The 19,347-nt window shown below is 45.4% G+C and overlaps 2 protein-coding genes across 9 annotated transcripts in view; both read left to right on the top strand.

Annotated features, from left to right (window-relative positions):
- PLXNA1 (plexin A1) overlaps positions 1–19,347 on the top strand; it is a 389,988-nt gene that overhangs the window by 55,233 nt on the left and 315,408 nt on the right. For all 8 annotated transcript variants that reach the window (XM_072989530.2, XM_020801318.3, XM_078385248.1 and 5 more), the window contains one exon: positions 2,777–4,117. In XM_072989530.2, coding sequence (XP_072845631.1) covers positions 2,939–4,117 — 1,179 coding nt within the window. In that variant the 5' untranslated portion in view covers positions 2,777–2,938. The remainder of the gene's footprint in view (positions 1–2,776; positions 4,118–19,347) is intronic.
- The window catches only part of LOC144586685 (uncharacterized), a 31,748-nt gene continuing 16,524 nt past the window's right edge, over positions 4,124–19,347 (top strand). The window contains exon 1 of the mRNA XM_078385250.1: positions 4,124–15,066. Coding sequence (XP_078241376.1) covers positions 7,449–8,561 — 1,113 coding nt within the window. The 5' untranslated portion in view covers positions 4,124–7,448 and the 3' untranslated portion in view covers positions 8,562–15,066. The remainder of the gene's footprint in view (positions 15,067–19,347) is intronic.

Raw genomic sequence — 19,347 nt, 5'->3', positions numbered from 1 at the left:
TCCCCCAAGACAGCGCCTCCTGCATCCTCCATCTGGAACTGCAGCCTGCCATCTGGCAGACAGGCGGGCTGGGTGGCAGGCTGCAGTTCCGGATGGAGGGTGCAAGAGGCGCTGTCTTGAGAGAGAGCTGGCAAGCGAGGCTAGGCTTTGTTTTGACTTGACAGCAGAGGATGTGTGGGCGCTTGGGGGGGCAGGCAAGGCAGGGGCCACAAACTATCATCCGGCGGGCCACAAATGGCCCCCGATTCCCATGTTTGAGACCCCTGAGATAGATGGTCATGTCTTTGGGATTCTAGGTCATGCAGGGATTGCTAGAGTGTTTTTGTGGGTCTGAAGAACTGTTTTGTTGCTGTTTTACAAAGGAAGGCGGAAGCACAGAGAGGAGGTGAATCATTTGGATTATCATGGTGAATCTGTGCCAGAACGAGAGGTTGAGTCCCACAGTTCTACTAATGTCTCCTTCACCAGCCGCTCTCCCTCTTTCCAAATTGTCACCATTTATTTCTCTCTTCATTTGTGATGGCCTCTCTCTGTGTGTTCTCTTTCAGTCTTTATAAAAAGTAAAATCTCATTAATGACCAACCACTCAGCACATTAAAGTCCAATTAGGTAAATGGTGAAAAGCAATGAGTGCTTTCACTGCAGTGTGTGAGTTTGCTGGTAGTGTGAGGAGGAAAAACCCCTGAAGCGGGTTCCCCCCCCCACCCTTCTATGGCATTCCCCTCTCCCTTCAACTGTCCCATGATGGGAGCAGGGTTTTGAACTCCCTCCCCTCACCATGACAGCAAGAATTAAATACATTTTGGGGTAGAACTGGCCTTAGTAGAGTGGCCTTTTGCTTTCTGTGTATGGAAGCTTTACAAGTGGGAGCTATTGCTTGCTGCTTTATAAGCTCACTCCTCAGTATAGCTGTAGCCAACGAAGGTGACCCCAAGCTCCTTGTTTTAGACCTTTTTTGTGTGTGTGCTTTGTTCGTGAATAGCAGACAGATCATTCACGGTCTGTGTTTTGTTCAGTACTTCACATGTAACCATCTCCAGTTACATTTCCAAGAAACAAGATGGCTTAATGCTATTCAAAACATGGGTGTTTTTCCAGAATTCAGGCAGCGTTTTAGGATCTGACCTTTATGAAGATCAGTTGGATTTCACAATTTCCTCACAAGTTCATAGACTAGTTCTTGAAAGCATTGCCAAAGTAATTGGCTGTAAATCTTTACAGCAGGAGTAGCCTTCTAGTTGTTGCTGAATTGCAGTGTCTAGCCTTAGCCAATGTAACCAGCAGAGTCAAATCATGGGAGCTGCAGTGCATTAGTATATGAAAGGCTGCAAGTTGCCCACCTTGTTGTACAGGTGAGGCCTTGCGTAGCCAAGAGCTTCTCCAGAATATACGTATGTGGCAACCAGCCAGGGCATACGCAAGTGTGCCTTTGGTGCAGATCAAGAAAAATGGTGCAACACTCTTGAGTGCTCATAATGGTAGCTGAGGTGATGTGTTTTTCGGTTTCTGTCTTTTGCCAGGAAGCCTGACTCTGTGGCTTTGAGGTGTGCGGGATGCTTCTGATGAGCCTCACAGCCATCTAGTGTTAAAAGAATAAAGAAGAGTAGGATTACTCAGCTGCCTGGGGGAAGGCAAAACCTCAACGCCTGAAAGAACCATCTTTTGTAGCTTGTCAGGAAAGGCAGAAATATTGGCAGGCTCTTAGTGAATTACATTGGAGATGTAATTGTGGTATGAGCCAAGAAACATTAGTGAGAACAGGAAGATCTTCTTGAAACCTAATCCTTGCTTCTGTGATGTGCAGGCCATGACACATCCCACTAAGGTCTCAAACTCTCACACAATGTCTAAGGTTGCACATTAGATACATTTGTTCCTACTGAATATAGTTGGAATTGTTTCCTTATAGCCATGCATAGGATTGCACTTTATGATCAATACTTGAAGGTCATTTACATTTTTTTAAAAGCAGCTGGACTTTTGTTAAGAATAGATAAGATTTCATAGATTTCCCCCGTTATTCTCTCACATAAACATGTAAGGAGATATTCCATCATTCTTTTATAAAGAAATCTTGTTTGCTATTCTCATGGAAAAATTATGAAAGATAAATAAAGAACAGCACCAGAGATAGTTTTCATCAAATATCAATCAACGGCCCTGTCTGAGAAAACACTGTAATATATATATCTTGTGTTAGATAGCGTAGAAATTTAGGAATACATATCTTCCAGGTACAATTGGAAAGTACTAAAATAGGGGTTGTGAAAGGTCTAATCCCTGTCATTGATGTAATTTTAACCTATTTCCAGATCTTCAGTGATGTCCTTTTTCATTTTTTTTTCCTTTTTCCTTTTCCTTTTTTTTTTTTTTTTTTTTTTTTTTTTTGCTCAGAAGGTGTAATGCTGTTTCCTGTATATTATAAGTTGAAGCTTTAAACTTCTAACTCTAATGTATCCACAAAAATACAGAACTTTGGGGAAATTTTTATTGTTTTTCTCTTATAATAATGGTAAAACAACCAACCAACCCCCGATGTCAGAAAAATTAGCATCTGTTTTCTGTGGTGAACTCAGAAATTCTGGGTACTTGAATGGGAAGAAGGTAGTATGATTAATAAGCTTGATGCAGTACTTCTCCCAGACAGCTGAATATTTCAGAAATCTGAACCACTTGCATTCCAGAGATATTTGTAACTTGGACATTCTGTTGTGCTGTTATGTTCTAAGTGGCACAAGTGCTTGACTAACCCTGCTTCTTTTGTATTTCATTCTAGGGTTGAGGAGGATGCCTGTATTCATCATGTCGTGAATGTGGTGGAAGACAAGGAGACATTAGATCACCGAAACCCACCTCTACTGCCACTTCCTTTGGTTTGCTTTTATTTATTTTGTGGTTAGGTTAATGCACAGTCTTTGCTGGACATAACTCTTCTGCCATGTGGCTCCTGAGGCTAAAGCACCATCTGTCAGTCAACATCTGGACCCTGCTGCTTCTGGGAAGTGCTTGGCTGCCACTGATAGAAAGTACTCCGAAGTCCTCCTCTCCCTTTAGGACTTTCCAGGTCACGGACTGGAGTTTGACGCACTTGGTCGTCCATAACAAAACTGGGGAAGTATATGTGGGTGCTGTCAACAGGATCTATAAGCTTGCTAACAATCTCACATTGATGCGCACTCATGTGACAGGACCAGTGGATGACAATGAGAAGTGCTACCCACCTCCTAGTGTGCAGTCTTGTCCACATGGCCTGGTCAGCACCAACAACGTCAACAAGTTGCTGCTGGTGGATTATTCTGGAAACCGGCTGATAGCCTGTGGCAGTGCTTCTCAGGGCATCTGCCAGTTCTTGCGTTTGGATGACCTCTTCAAGCTGGGTGAGCCCCATCACCGCAAGGAGCACTACCTCTCCAGCGTCAATGAGTCAGGAACGATGTCGGGTGTCATCATTGAAGTGCAGAATGGGCAAAACAAGCTCTTCATTGGAACACCCATCGATGGCAAGTCTGAGTACTTCCCTACCCTTTCCAGCCGCAAGCTGATGGACAGTGAAGAAAATGCAGAGATGTTTGGCTTTGTTTACCAGGACGAGTTTGTCTCCTCTCAGCTCAAAATACCATCCGACACCCTCTCTAAATTCCCCACGTTTGATATCTACTACATCTATAGCTTCAGCAGTGAGCAGTTTGTCTACTACCTTACTTTGCAACTGGACACCCAGCTTACCTCACCTGACTCTACAGGGGAACAGTTTTTCACTTCCAAGGTTGTTCGGCTGTGTGTGGATGACCCCAAGTTCTATTCCTATGTGGAATTTCCTATTGGTTGTGTTCGAGATAACATGGAGTACCGCCTGATTCAGGATGCTTACCTCAGTAAGCCTGGGAAGGCACTGGCTAGGCAACTGGGCATTTCTGAGCACGAGGATATCCTATTCACAGTCTTCTCTCAGGGCCAGAAGAACAGGGTCAAACCACCGAAGGAGTCAGTCCTTTGCCTCTTCACACTGAAGAAGATCAAAGACAAGATCAAGGAGCGCATTCAGTCTTGCTACCGTGGGGAGGGGAAGCTTTCCTTGCCTTGGCTTTTGAACAAGGAGCTGGGCTGCATTAACTCTGTAAGTAGTTTCTCTTCCTTTATCCTTTCTTTCAATCCTTCTTTTCAGCTCTGATAAATCCAAGGCTTCAGCAGGGATATACATGCCGCTTCCAGCTGGTGCTACCATTTGGGGGTGGTGGGAGTTGTTTCACTTGAAGACTGACCAGTCCACGTCAGTCAAGGAAAGCACATGACACAAGACATGTGGACGGGGTTAGCTGGTAGGCTTTTAAAACATTTTTTTTCTTAGAACTAGGATGTCCAAAAGTCTTCTTCACAAAAAGATCCCCGAGAAATCTTCACACTAATGGGAAAAAGAGAAATCTTTACTTTAATTTTTACTTTACTTTAGTAATTACTGCCCATTAACTGATTAAAAGGACAGAAAGCAGTCAGTTTGAATAAGTGTATCAGTTCTCACAGTGGAAAAATGTAAACTTTGTGGTCTCTCAAAACAGGGTAGATTTGACTTAAATTGATTTTAGTCACAATTTATATATATATATTTTAAAAATCTGATGTTTTTGATGATTTAAATAAAAAATGTTTTGCATTTAAATTGTGATTTAAATCTGTCTTATTTTTATCCACTTGAAAGGTACTGATACTGATGACAGTTCTTTTTAACATTTTTCATAAATGATGTGGAAAGAGGGATGAGCAGTGAGGAGGCTGCAATTGTAGATGACACTAAATACAAAGAGTTCCAAGCAGGTCTCTCCAAAATTGGATAATAATAGTTAATATGGCCGTTGGGGTTCAGTATAAGAAAGTGTGAAACGATGTACTCTGAGAATGGAGGAGAATCCTAAACTCACATATACACTTACATTGTTGTATAGAGAGCATTTTAAAAAGAGGCAAATTCTATATTAGACACATTAGAAAAAAAAGGAAAAAATGCTATTATACTTCCTTTATCCATAAGATGTGCCACATACCTGGAATATTGTATATAGTTTGGTTAATGCACCTGGAGGAGGGGGAATGGTGTCTATGAGAGCAGCTGAAATAGATTAGGAGCTGGAATAACTTCCATATTAAGAAAGGTTACAATGTTTGGGGATGTCTAGCTTAGAAAAATGCGAGGAATGGGGTGTATGGTAAAAGTGTGTTCAATTACACATGGTACAGAGACAGTAGGGTAGGGCATTGTTTTGTTCCTGTCTTGCGATACAGTGGGGTCTCTATTTAAGAACTTAATCCGTATTGGAAGGTGGTTCTCAAGTTGAAAAGTTCTTATGTTGAATCTGCATTTCCCATAGGAATGCATTGAAAACCATTTAATCCGTATCTGCTCTTTTCCGTCCATAGAAACTACAGTGGAACCTCTACTTAAGAACTTAATTGGTTTTGGAATGGTGTTCTTAAGTTGAAACATTCTTAAGTTGAAGCAAAATTTCCCATAGGAATGGACCGAAAACCAATTAATCCGTTCTGGCTGTTTTTTTGTTATGTAGAGGTGCGTTCGTACATTGAAGCATTAGTTCCCATAGGAACTAATGCAAAGCTGGTTAATACGTACTCTACCACTAGGGGGAGAATTTTTTTAAATCTAAGATGACCTAAGGTTAAAAAAAGAGCAGGAAAGGTTTTTTTTACTGTTCTTATCTTGGATTTCTGTTCTCAAGTAGAAGCAAAATTTAGCAAATGGAGCTGTTCTTAAGTTGGATTGTTCTTAAGTAGGGACGTTCTTAAGTAGAGACCCCACTGTACAAAGATCCTATAGTTATCCATTGAAGCTGAATGTTGATACATGAATGTTGATACAAGATAGTTGTAACAGCATTTTTTAACATAGTATCTAGTTAGATGATGGAATTTGCTCACACAACATGCAATGATTGTCATCAGTTTAAACAGTTTTAAAAGGGAATTGCACAAATTTATGGAGAATAAGGCTATCAGGACTTACTGGTCATGATGGTTATGTGTTAATTACAGTATCAAAGGTAGTTAGGTTGTGTATACCAGTTGTGAAGGAAAATGATGGGAAGGATGTCATGCATGTAGACTTCCTAATGTGAATATGTAGTACTAAGTCTTTATTCTCATCCATCACGGTTCTTTTTACAATCTCATGTTGGTGGTTGGAGTTTTTGGCTTTGGCTATGAAGAAAAAGAGGTTGACACTAGACCTTGAAGCTGGCTGGATAGCTCAGTGGGCTGGAGGCTGGAGTTCATTCCCCTCCTTGTACTGCCTGGGAGAATAGCCAGCCTTTGTAGTCATGGGTAAGTTACATAGTCCTGGAGTGCCACTAGAAGAAGGGTCTACTAAGCCTCTTTGGATGCTTTATTCTCAGGAAGTCCTGGCAAGGGGCACCATAAGTTAGAATCGACTTGATGGCACATAGTTATAATTATCAAGCACTGAGAAGTTTTGGGATAGAATGAACTCTGGAATGATTTCTCTTTGATACGTTTATTTTGCTGGAGACATAGGGAATTCATTAATTTTTAGCATGCTTAGAGCTTTTTTGAACATTCTTCTCTGGGTAATTTTTCATGAGGATAGTCTAAGGCAATGGTTCCTAACCTTGGGTAACTCCGGTGTTCTTGGACTGCAGTTCCCAGAAGCCTTCACCACCAGCTGTGCTGCCTGGGGCTTCTGGGAGTTCCAGTCCAGGAACACCTGGGTTATTTGAGGTTGGGAACCACTGGTCTAAGGGGAAGAGAGGGATCAGGTTCATGGTGACCACTGACTTTTCAAATAACAATATTGGTTGCTGCTTCTGGCCTGAGTTTGCTTTTTGCTATTGCCACTGTGGCAGGACATGGCACGCAGAAGGAGGAAAGCAGGTGATTGTGCAGCCCCTTACCAAGAAGTAAGTCTTGCTGGTAACAAGGAACCCAGCCACCTTGTAGGCTGCTCACATGATCAAGATTCAAGAAAACAGACAGTGTGAAGTGTCTTCTAAGCCCCTCTGTCATGCTCTAATAGCATCACAAAATGCTATCCCATGAGGAGAGAACATTAGCCAATAGTGGTTCTTCGTAGTGGTCTCTGTGAATGCACACAAATGGGTTATCCTGTGCCTGCGCAGGAATGTCCGGAAGATTCTAGAGCTTAAGAAAAAAGGGTCAATTAGCTCCCACTCCCGCGGGGTATATAAGACCCGCCTCCTCCATCTTCCTTTCAGTTCCTCGTTTTCCACCGTTCCTGTAGGACGTAGGGAGAGCAGAGCTATTGACCGTTAAGTACTTAGCTAGCTAGCTACCCTTTTTCTTACTTATTTATTTACTTTATTTTACTGTTAACGGTTATTAGACAGAACTTGCTATTTTTCACTTACTTGTTTGTGTTCTGTTGCGTTTCCCCCCGATCAACGGATCCCCCCTTTTTTCTTTTTATGGCCCCTCAGGGCTTCAAGCAGTGTGTCATCTGCTCCCAGAAAATTCCCTTATCAGATGGACACGATAAATGCTTGTTTTGTCTTGGAGAATCACATCAAGATCAGTCTTGCATTGCTTGCAAAGGTTTTTCAAAGCAAGCGATTAAGCTAAGGTGCCAAAGGCTTCGGTCTTTCCTTTATGAAAAGACTCTGTCTCCAAATATGGAAAACGTCTCCCTCACAGCACTGTCCCTACCGCGTGCTGAAGCCTCTAAACAAAACTGTCCGGCAGACCAACCACTGCTTACCATCTCTGTGCTGGTTAACGCTAAGGACGCTTCCAAACCTCCAAAAGCCAAACTGCCTTCTCGCCCTGCAAAAAAGAAGGCCACCGATAAGCCTAAGAGAGCGGAGAAACCGACTAAGTTGCCTATTGTACCTCCTCCCGCTCCTTCAATATTGCTCGAGGAGTCTTCGAGGGAAGCAATTGGACTCTCTGATGCAGAGGAGCACATTCCTTTAGCCCAGATGGCTCAGGACAATATGTGCATGTTGCCAAACTCGGGCCGATTTGAGGCTGAGCCAGATGCCAGCCGGGCCGTTGCCCATCCAAGCCCTCGATACTCAGGGCGGGCTGATACCGAGTCTCCATCTGAACAGGAGTCTGATCATGAAACTCCTAGGAAGCGCACCGCAAAGCGCAAAAATATCGCTCCGTACCAGCCTCGGGATGGAGGCGATGGGTACCGTCCGCAAGGACCACCACAGTTTGGCCACCCTTTTTATGCTCCATTCCATCCGTATCCATACCAAGGCTACGCTTACCAGCCGGAGCCTCAGGCACAGGTACTGTGGCACCATACTGTGGCTCCCTCTATCCCGTGTCAGCCACATACTCAACAGGACTTTTCTACGCCTCAAGCACCATCTCGCAAGAGGCAATTTCCCACGGTACCTACAGCACTTCCCAAGCGTGCTAAGTACAGTGGCGGACACCCTTTGGTTCGAGCCACGACGCTCTACTTCGGTCCTGATGCCCGCAATACTGTGCCCTTCTCCCAGTCCACCCAATCGGATGTGGAAAGACACAGTACCAAGGCGTTCTCCTTCGATTGCCTCGCAGTCGTCTAATCCATCTATGGTGTCCACCGACTCTGATGCCCCTGACACTGCTGCCCAAGGCTCGTCATCTCAGCCCTCGTCAGAGGACTTCTCATCCTATGCACAGCTTATTATGTGAATGGCGAAAACTCTGCAGCTCGATGCACAAATCCCTCAACAAGAACGGGACCTTGTTTTCCACGATATGGAGCAGGATAAAATCTCTCCTCCTAGCCTCAGTCTCATTCCTGCTCTGTTTGAACTGGTAAAATCTTCTTGGGATAAACCTCCTACATTGGTACAGGTGACACGCAAGATCGAGCACCATTATAAGACTCATTGTTCGGACTCTGACTTTCTGGCCAAGCATCCTTCACCCAATTCCATTGTGGTTGAGATACTTTTGGGAAAAAGCTGTATTCGTTTGCCGCAATGTTGATTAAAACTGCTAACTACCAGGCCGCCATGGGCGCATATCAGAAGCACTTGTGGGACAAGATAGTTCCAGTGCTGCAATCATTACCTGATCCCTCTTAAGCAGAAGCCCTTAACGTTTATAAAGAGGCTAACACCCTTACCAGGCAACAGCAATTTGCTGCAAAACACACAGCTGACGTTGCTTCCAAATCCATGCTGACTGCCATTGTTGTTAGACGCCACGCCTGGCTTAGAACAGCCAACATCCTTGAAGACACCAAGACCAAAATCGAGGAACTTGCCTTCAATGTAGTAGGGTTGTTCAACTCTAAAACTGATGAGACTATGGACAATATCCATAAGATGAGAAAGACAGTGAAAGCCTGCGTACCATACCAACCGTATATGTACCACAAGCTATCCTACAAAAAGCTATCTACTCAGTACCAGTCCTCTTGGTACAGTAACCAGCAGCAGGACCGCACTTACCAAACTCAGCAGCCTCCTACGCCGTTGTTCAAGCGACAATGCTTTCGTAGCCCTAAGCAGTCCTTTCGCAAGACCCAGCATAAGGGTAAGCAATTCTCATGAATCTCCCTCATATACAAGATTGCCTCCATTCCTACAAGAATGGAAAAACATCACTACTGATAAGTGGCTCCTTAGTATCATTCAACATGGATACAGGATAGAATTTTTCTGCCTCCCTCCGCCAAATTCATTTAGACCTACTCCTTTTTCCATGCCACTGCATTTGGAAATCTCATCTCTATTATCCAAAGAGGCCATAATCCAAATTCCATCTGACAGTACCGATGGGTTTTTCTCACACTATTTTGTGGTCCCCAAGAATGACAGGGGCATAAGGCCCATCATGGACTTAAGAGACCTCAACTGGTACATACTCCATAAGAAATTCCATATGCTCACCCTTGACTCCATTCTTCCCCTCTTGTCTCAGGAAAACTGGTTCATCACCATCGATTTGCAGGACGCGCATTTTCATATCTCCATCCACCCGTCTCACCAAAAATTCCTTCAGTTTTGGTTCCACCACGATACCTTCCAATTCACTGCCTTACCGTTCGGGCTTTCAACGGCCCCCAGGACATTCACAAAATGCATGGCACCAGTCGTCGCGTACCTACGAACCCAAAGGATAAAAATCTTTCCTTACATCGACAACTGGCTTCTGGTGGCCTGATTCTATCACGAAGCGCTCTCAGCCACGAGATTCACCCTGTCCACCCTGGAAAAATTAGGCCTAAAAATCAATGCAAAAAAGTCCAACCTCATACCTTCTCAAGTAGTCTCCTACATAGGAGCAACCTTGGACACCGTTCGCAGAAGGGCCTTTCTACCATCACAACAAATTTGAAAGATCAAAACAGTTGTGAGCAAGCTCAAACCGTGTGCTATACTTACAACGCACTACATCCAACACGTTCGCGGACTAAATGGCATCCACTGCTGTGGTGGTACTCGAATTCAGACCCCTTCAATTGTGGTTCATCACTCAGTTTGATCCCATGACAGACCCACAGTCCAAGAGGTTGAGAATTCCCCCTCATGTCGCACAGCATCTCGGCTGGTGGTCCAGATCCAGCAACCTGTCATGGGGAAGACCGTTCCACTCCCCTTACCTGTCCATACAGGTCGTCACCGACGGCAGCCCCTCAGGCTGGGGCGCGCACTGCCAGGACCTCCGTGTTCACGGCCTTTGGACCCCAACCCAAAAGACCTTGCACATCAATCAGCTAGAATTGCTAGCTGTCATGAAGGCTTTTCAATCCTTCCTGCTTTGCATCCGGGGTCAGGCAGTGCAACTGGTAACGGACAATACCACTGTGATGCACTATATCAACAGACAAGGAGGAACGCGATCAGCTCGTCTCCTCCAGCTGACCATCAAGTTTTGGAGATGGTGTCGTTCCCACGACATCTTCCTGCAGGTGATCCACATCGCTTCCAGGGACAATTCTCTGGTGGACCATCTGAGCAGGCTACATACCATGATGTACGAATGGACGTTAGACCAGACGTCTTCCTCGACATTTGCAAACGATGGGGACAGCCCACCCTGGAACTTTTTGCGTCCCATCTCAACACCAAGTGTGCCTGATACTGTTCCAGGGCAGGCATGGATGCCGCCTCCCTGGGAGACGCCTTCCTTATACCATGGTCAGGGGAACTGACGTACCTGTTCCCTCCAATACCGCTGGTTCTCAGGACTGTGACCAGGATAATGCAGCTGGTACAGACACGATCCTCATCACTCCTTGGTTGCTGAGGCAACCGTGGTTCGCTCACCTATCAGAAATAGCACAAGAAGTGTACGCCTTGCCTCAGATACCGTCCCTCCTGTCATAGAACAATGGAGCTCTCCTCCATCCCGATGTTTGGTCCCTTCGCCTGACGGCGTGGAGGATAACCCCCGCTTCCGCAAGGTGCTAGACCATGCACGAAAGCCATCTACTTCACGCTTATATGAAGGCAAATGGAAAGCCTTTACCAAGTTTGCCCAATCTGAAGGCTTGACCACTGTACCAACCTCTTTACGCACGGTACTTACCTTTTTGCTGCATCTCTTCAATATGGGACTTCCTCACTCCACACTTAAAGTCTACATTTCAGTGATTGTAGAACACCAACCTCCTCGGTCATACTCCGCGAGGCTTTTTTCTGACCCTACACTCAAAATATTTTTAAAACATACGACCACCCTCTCAAACCATTGCACCCCAATGGTCCCTTCCACTGGTCTTAGAGGCCATTACTAAACCTCCATTCGAACCAATGGCTACATGCTCTGAAAAACCTCTTTCCTGGAAAATGGCATTCCTAGTAGCCATTACTTCAGCCAGACGAGGAAGTGAGATTGCTGCCCCTAGGTCGGACCCTCTGTGCCTACAGATGCACCCAGATGGAGTTACCTTATGCATGGACATTTCCTTCCTCCCAAAGGTGGTGTCAGAATTCCATGTCAATCAGCCCATTGTGCTTCCAACCTTTTTCCCGTCACCAATCACACCGCTGAAGCGTAAACTACACTCTCTCGATGTTAGACGGGCCCTTGCCTTCTATCTACACTGCACCAACTCCATCCAGCGTTCTCCGCGTCTCTTCTTATGCTACCACAGACCACGCAAAGGTGCTCCTGCTTCCTCTCAATCAGTATCACGGTGGATTGTTCAGCTCATTCACCTGGCTTACCAGCTGGCCAAGAAACCCCTTCCAGAGGGCTTAAAGGCACATTCCACCAGAGCGGTTTCCACCTCGACAGCCCTATTCAAAGGTGTCCAACTGCAGAACATTTGCAAAGCAGCCACCTGAGCTACCCCTCTAACGTTTGCCAGACACTACCGACTGGATGTCAGAGCCAAAAATGATGCGCTGTTTGGACGGGCAATACTGTCATCCATGATATTGTGACGGCCCTCATGCCGGTGAGTACAGCTTGCTATTCACCCATTTGTGTGCATTCACAGAGACCACTACGAAGAAAGTTAGGTTACTTACCTGTAACTTTGGTTCTTCTAGTGGTACTCTGTGAGTTCACACATCCCTCCCTTCCTCCCCTCTATCCGTCACAGTACCGTTCTATGATACCATGCTTATCTAATTTACGGTAATGGTGGATTTGGGGAACTGAAAGGAAGATGGAGGAGGCAGGGCTTATATACTCTGCGGGGGGAGGGGAGCTAATTGACTCTTTTTTCTTAAGCTCTAGAATCTTCCGGACATTCCTGAGCAGGCGCAGGATAACCCAATTGTTTGAGTTCACAGAATACCACTAGAAGAACCAAAGTTACAGGTAAGTAACCTAACTTTTCCAGCTATACCCAGAACTCCGATTTCTGCTATTCCTCTTTCAGTTTCAGAAGCTCAATGATCCTGTCATTTACACAAGCTGCACATACAGTCAGCAGTTTTATCTTGCCAGTAAAAGGACTTTCCCAGTTCATAGGTGTGTACCAAGCACAACTGGAGTGTCGGGTTTTGAGTGCAATTAGAAGCAAAGTGTTTCCCTAGGGGGACTGTGAGAGTGAGCCAGAGTTATAAGACTGAATATGCTCTTTCTCAACAGAGGGAAATCTGCCTGGCTATCCTGAGGGAAGCATTTCCCATAGGCTGTTGCTAAGACAAACACAGGAGCTTTATTGCCTGTTCCATTGTGTTATGTCTGTGGCAAGGCTGGGCTGGTTGAGGAGCCTGCTTTGTTTTATGAACTATAGCTAGGTTCCTTTTCAGACAATATAAAATATAAACAGTCACTGGGAGACTATTTCTGCTCCTTGTGATGAGAATAGAAGAGCAATATATAAAATACTTTTCAGACTCAAGTGAAATAGGCAGCTTCACATGGTCAAAGTTAATATTTCTAGGACAGATCCCAAGTTGCAGAAAATGGACATAGTTGTATTGCTCATTCACAATTCTTAAGTGAACTCTACAAAACATATGTAGTCATGGTGGCAGCGTCTTCAGTGGTAGTGGAGGTGGATTTGGATTTGGAGATCAAATGCCATGGGTCTGGCACAACCCCTGTCCCGTCCACTTAGAATTGTGATCTTTAATATCTTCACTTTGGTCTACTTTCTCCAACCAGTTTTGAAATAAAAATAGTAAAACTTGCAAGCCCAGTTAAGAACCTAGACCAAACTGCCCTTGCTCTCTGTCACATTGGCATGCTGGGAGCACTTTATGGATATATAAACTTCCATTGTTTTCTTAAATCATTGCATCATAGAATTGGAAGGTACTCCATCTATTCTAGCGTTTCGAATGAAGGGAATCAAACAATGAGAGTATTTCTCATTAGGAACCACTCAGTCTCTGTTGTAGGACAATCCTCCACTCTCTGAGGCAATTTGTTCCACTGTCAGACAATGTGTACTCTCACTAAATTCTTTCTAATGTTTCATTCTTTCCTTTATAATTTGAAGGTGAGGAACACTAGGAAGAAAGTACTCATTATTAGTCATTAATAAACTCAGGATTTATTTATTTTAGAAATGTATGTGCCCTTTAACCAGCAGTTTCCTACAATGGCTCACATACTAAAATATCCCCCAAATACTACCAAATCAGTAAACATATGGAACAATAAAGATGCAGCAGGGCAGATTAAAATTGCAGCTTGAAAACTGGTTTAGTCTCTGGATTGTATGATGTGCATGTGTCCCAGTGTCTGGGGATACTGGAAACTGTGGGATAGGTATCTCACATAGTTCTAGTATTTTTTTTACTGCTGCTCATGCATGCTATACTGCTTAGGGACTTTGGAAGGAATTGTTCTCAAGGTTTCTGACAATCCCAGAATTCTTGTTGTGGGAAACAGTCAACTTGTTTATATAGAAGCCAAGGAATGGAGTAGTAGAATGAATCTTGCAGGGCACTGTGCCCTTAAAAAGGAGGAAGGATGAGAGTTGGAATGGTCATATAGAAATCTGATGGTTTTTACATGAGCAGCTCTTATCAGTAGAGTATATCAGAGCTGCAAAACATGGAGCAGAAAGCTTGTGGCCTGTTATACACTTTAATGAATTCATATCCATGAGAAATAATTTACCGTTGATTAAGGTGGGACACAAAAGGCACTCTGACATTGCTGTCACTGCACCCTTCAAATATTGCAGGGGTTCACAACAGTGCAGCTGGTGTATCTCCCCATTGTGTTCCTTCATTTGTAGCCCTTCCTCCAGACGCTTGCTCGCATGAGGGTGATATGGGAGAAGAAAGAGGCAGAGGGCACAGTGACGGGCTCCTCTAACATAGCGCTGAGCCCCCCCCCCCGAAACTTGAGGTGATTTCTCTGGGCTGTCTGCAGCTTCTCTCAGTTCGGCTAGTGGCAAAGCTGGGCCTTGTGGAGACTCACGAAAATGATTTCAGGGTGGGTGCAATGGGGAAGAGAATATGTAGTGCCAGGCAGACTGAAATTAAGGGCAGAACAGCAAACAGAAATACATGGGGACAGAATCAAATGTGCTTTCAAATTCATCTGTGAGTTTGAAACAACAATTTTTGTAAAGCCAGACAGGCACTTGGCAGCTCTTCAAACTGCATAGTATGGCGGTGTGAGGAGATGCGCTACCCCTAGCGGGTCTTTATTAGGATGGCACTGTTACATACAGCACTGATGTTACCTGTCTGTCATGGGTTTGGAGGGAAAGTTCCATCCTATGGGGAGTGGAAGGCGGGACATCAGGAGGAGGGGCTGTACTGTATATATATGTGGAGCTTGTGTGGAGAAGTTAGGAGAAGCAAGAAAGGAGAGCTGAGAGAAGCTGGTGTGGGAGTCTGTGTGTCAGACAGGGTACTACTGTGTGTCAGTCAGTACCAACCTGATAGGTTCAGGTGTCTGTATGGGTAGCCAGAACTGATAGGTTCAGGGTCTGTGCTTTATTTAAAGGTGTTCTGTGTGAACCAAACTGGTGTATGTATGATTGAGACTAAGCCACGTTACTGTATCTTATTCACTTGATCATTTTATTTTCCCTGTGTGTTATTTAAATAAACCTTGTTCTTTTATTTTGTTAAAAATCCATCCCTGGTCTGTGTGACTTCTTATAGGGAATGGTTGGTGGCAGCTTAGTGAAAGTGTGGTATCTCCCAGTAGGTCTGGGTTTGTCACATTGATTGGTGTCCAGCGTGTGGGATACGACTGGTCCAGTTGTCCAGTGGTCCAGCAAAGCCTTGGCAAGTGTGCCCAGAGCAAGGGGGGTCTAGTCAGGGACAATCTGAGAGCGCGTAGGTAATCTTCTAGGCGTACCTCACGGGGAGGTGCGCTAGTGGAAGAACGTGCCAACTGGGGAGACTAGATTAGGGAGCTCTGAGGCAACCTGTTTTGGCGGGAAAAAGCTGAGGCAAAGCTGTGTGAAATAACAGTGATCTAGCTTGTCTGCTGAGAGGCCTAGCAGAGGGGGGTTGGACTCTGGCTGGCAGCAGTTGCAAGTTAGTGCTGAAGAACAGCAGCAATCTATAGAAGGCTGGTTCTGAGGCAAAAGAGAAAAAAAAAGTGGTCGCTTTATTTTGAGGCTTGACTTTTGAAAGCAGCCTGTTCTGAGGGGGGATTATGCCCTTGACTCGAAGCCAAATGGCAGAAATGGGTGAAGCGAGGGAACCCCAGGTAGATCAAGGTTCTGAGGATGAATTTGGCTCAGTGCAGGAGGACAGCACGGGAGAACAGAACCCAGAACTCAAAAAAATGCTCATAGCCCAACAGCATGAACTGAGGGTGAGGGAAATGGAGCAAAAGGAAAGGGAGAGGCAAAGACAATTTGAAATAGAGAGGGAGAGAGAGAAAATTGCTCTGGAAAAAGAAAGGATGGCGTTTGAGTTGAGAAAATTGGAAATGATGAATCAGAACAATAATAACAATAGGGATTCTGAGGGAGGCCAATTGTCAAAAACTGACCTGAAGAAATTCCCTGTATACCACAAGGGAGATTGCCCTGAGGTGTTCTTTTCCCTCGTGGAAAGAGCGTTTGTGGACTTCTCAGTAAGGGAAACTGAGAAGATGACCATCATGCGATCTTTAATCAGTGGCAGCCTGGCAGAAGTCTATGCAGAGATGCCAGAGGAACTGCTAAAAGATTTTGCAGAGTTTAAAAAACTGGTGTTTGCCAGACATGGGATAAATGCGGAACAGCTGAGGCAAAGATTCAGGTCACTCACCAAGAAACCAGAGCAGACTTATACCCAAGTGGGGGCCCAACTGGTGAGGCTGCTAGAGAAATGGCTGTCTCAGGAGGGGACAGAGACCTTCCAGCAGCTCAAAGACCTGATAGCGCTGGAACAGTTTTATTCAGTCCTGCATGGGGAACTAAAGTTCCATGTGAGGGAGAGGAAACCTAAATCTGTGGCAGAAGCGGCCGAGATCGCAGATTTTATTTCCCAAATAAGAAAGCCCTTAGGTGAGGGGAAATCGATGGGTAAACCTAAAGAGACCTACAGCAAGTACTCTCAGGGACCAGGAAGAAACCAGCAAGTGGGAGGGGCCCATGGTGAAGGGAAGCCCTCAGACATGAAACCACAAAGACCTCAGATTTTGGAGGGAAAACCAAAACCAGATGAGAAAGACTCAAAATACAGCAGAAAATGTTATTTCTGTCAAGGAAAGGGCCATCTAATCTCAGAGTGTGAGAAATTAAAGCAGCTAAAGGGAAATTTGCCTCATGATTTGAGTGGAACCAAGCCAAAAGCTGTGTTCTGTGTCCAGACAGAGCAAAGCTCCTTGCCATTGAGGGAGCCTGTTACCATGGCTACTCAATCTGGAACAGTTACATCTGCTGATCAGGCTGGGGAAAACGGTCCTCTTGTGGAGGTCAAGCGCTGCTTACTAGTGAGGACAGATTCGCAATTGTTTGAGACCGCAGGGGTGGACGTAGGAATACTTGACCATCAGTATAGGGGGCTGAGGGATACTTGTTCCCAGGTGACCCTGTGCCATCCAGACATTATTCCTAAGGAGTATATAATCCCAAATGAGAGCCTAAAGGTGGCAGGGATTGAGGGGCAGGTGATCTCACTGCCAGTAGCTGAGGTACCTGTGAGCTTTCAAGGCTGGAGGGGAGTTTGGCGGCTAGCGATTTCATCGACTCTGCCAGCAGCCGTGCTCGTGGGAAATGACCTGGCTGAACATGTGAAACGGGTGCTAGTGATTACACGTTCACAAGCCACCACGGGGACAGTTCAGGGGGGTACTGATGAGCCCGAGACGGAAGCAGAGGGGAGTTCCGAGGCTGTGGTGGAAACCTTAACCACAGACAGCCGATTTGGCCAAGAGCAAAAGGCAGACGCCACTCTCCAAAAGTGTTTTGAACAGGTGACAGACGCCCAGCTAACACCTGAAACCCCAGTGAGATTTCTAGAGAAAAAGGGAATTTTATATAGGGAGTCCCTGAGGAATATCTCAAAAGGGGGAGATGGGATCAGAAGTCAGCTAGTAGTACCTGAAAAGTATCGCCCCATGATCTTACAAAGGGGGCACTCTGACATGTTTGCTGCGCACTTAGGGGTGAACAAAACACAGCAGAGAATCACACAGAATTTTTACTGGCCTGACATAGGGAAGCAGATCAGGGAGTTCTGTAAACAATGTGATGTGTGTCAAAGGCAGGGGAATAACCGCGACAGGACCAAAGCAAAGTTGTGCCCTTTGCCTGTAATTGACACTCCGTTCAAATGCATAGGGGTGGATATTGTGGGACCTTTGCCCAAGGCCACAAAGAGGGGGAACAGGTTCATTCTCACCATTGTGGACCATGCCACGAGGTACCCTGAAGCCATACCCTTGACTAACATTGAAACTAACACAGTGGCAGATGCCTTGGTGGGGTATATGTCCAGGATGGGATTTGCCTCAGAAATAATCACAGATTTGGGAGCATCATTTACATCGAAGCTCATGAAACGGTTATGGCAAATCTGTGGAATTAAACACAAAGAAACCACTGCCTATCACCCTGAAAGTAATGGGTTAACGGAAAAGTTCAATGGGACTCTGATGCGCATGATTAGGGCTTACTTGGCAGAGAATCCAAACAATTGGGACCAGAAGCTGCAATCCCTTTTGTTTGCTTATCGATCAGTGCCACAAGCCAGTACCGGGTTCAGTCCGTTTGAACTTTTATTTGGGAGGAGGGTGAAAGGGCCACTCGATTTGATCAAACAAAATTGGGAGCAGATCACCCAGGATGACCCACAAGACGTTGTGACATACATAGACACCTTGATGAATGACCTAAAGAGAAACCTAGAGCTAGCAGCAGAAAACCTGCAAGCTCAGAAGGTCAGACAGAAAACATGGTATGACCACAAAGCCAGAGAGAGGCACTTTGACCCAGGGGAGGAAGTGCTTTGGCCTAGGCTCTGCAAAGAGGACAAACTGCAGCTGGGTAGCCCAGAAATAAAATACTTGGGTCACATGGTAGGGGGAGGAGTGATAAAACCCCTAGAGGCCAAAATAGAAGCCGTTCGTGATTGGCCTAGACCCAACACCAAGAAAAAAGTCAAATCATTTCTTGGGTTGGTGGGCTACTACAGAAAGTTCATCCCGAGGTTTAGCGAGATAGCGACTCCGCTGACCAATCTGACGCGGAAGAAGACTGATGACCGCATCCCGTGGACCAGCGACTGTGAGGAGGCGTTCCAGAGGTTGAAGGAGGCCCTCATCAACTATCCAGTGCTGCGTGCTCCAGACTTCGACCGGGAGTTCATCATCTACACCGATGCGTCTAACAGCGGGGTAGGAGCAGTTCTTTGCCAGGAGGATGAGAATGGTGACCAGCATCCAGTGTCCTACCTGAGTAGAAAACTCCAGAAAGGTGAGAGACATTTGGCAACCGTGGAAAAGGAGTGCCTGGCCATAGTCTACGCGATCCAGAAGGCCAAGCCT

The sequence above is a fragment of the Pogona vitticeps genome, chromosome 2 (assembly GCF_051106095.1).
Source record: "Pogona vitticeps strain Pit_001003342236 chromosome 2, PviZW2.1, whole genome shotgun sequence".
Taxonomy (NCBI): Eukaryota; Metazoa; Chordata; class Lepidosauria; order Squamata; family Agamidae; genus Pogona; species Pogona vitticeps.
Note: the sequence above shows the minus strand (reverse complement) of the source record. Positions and strands in the feature narration are given on the sequence as shown.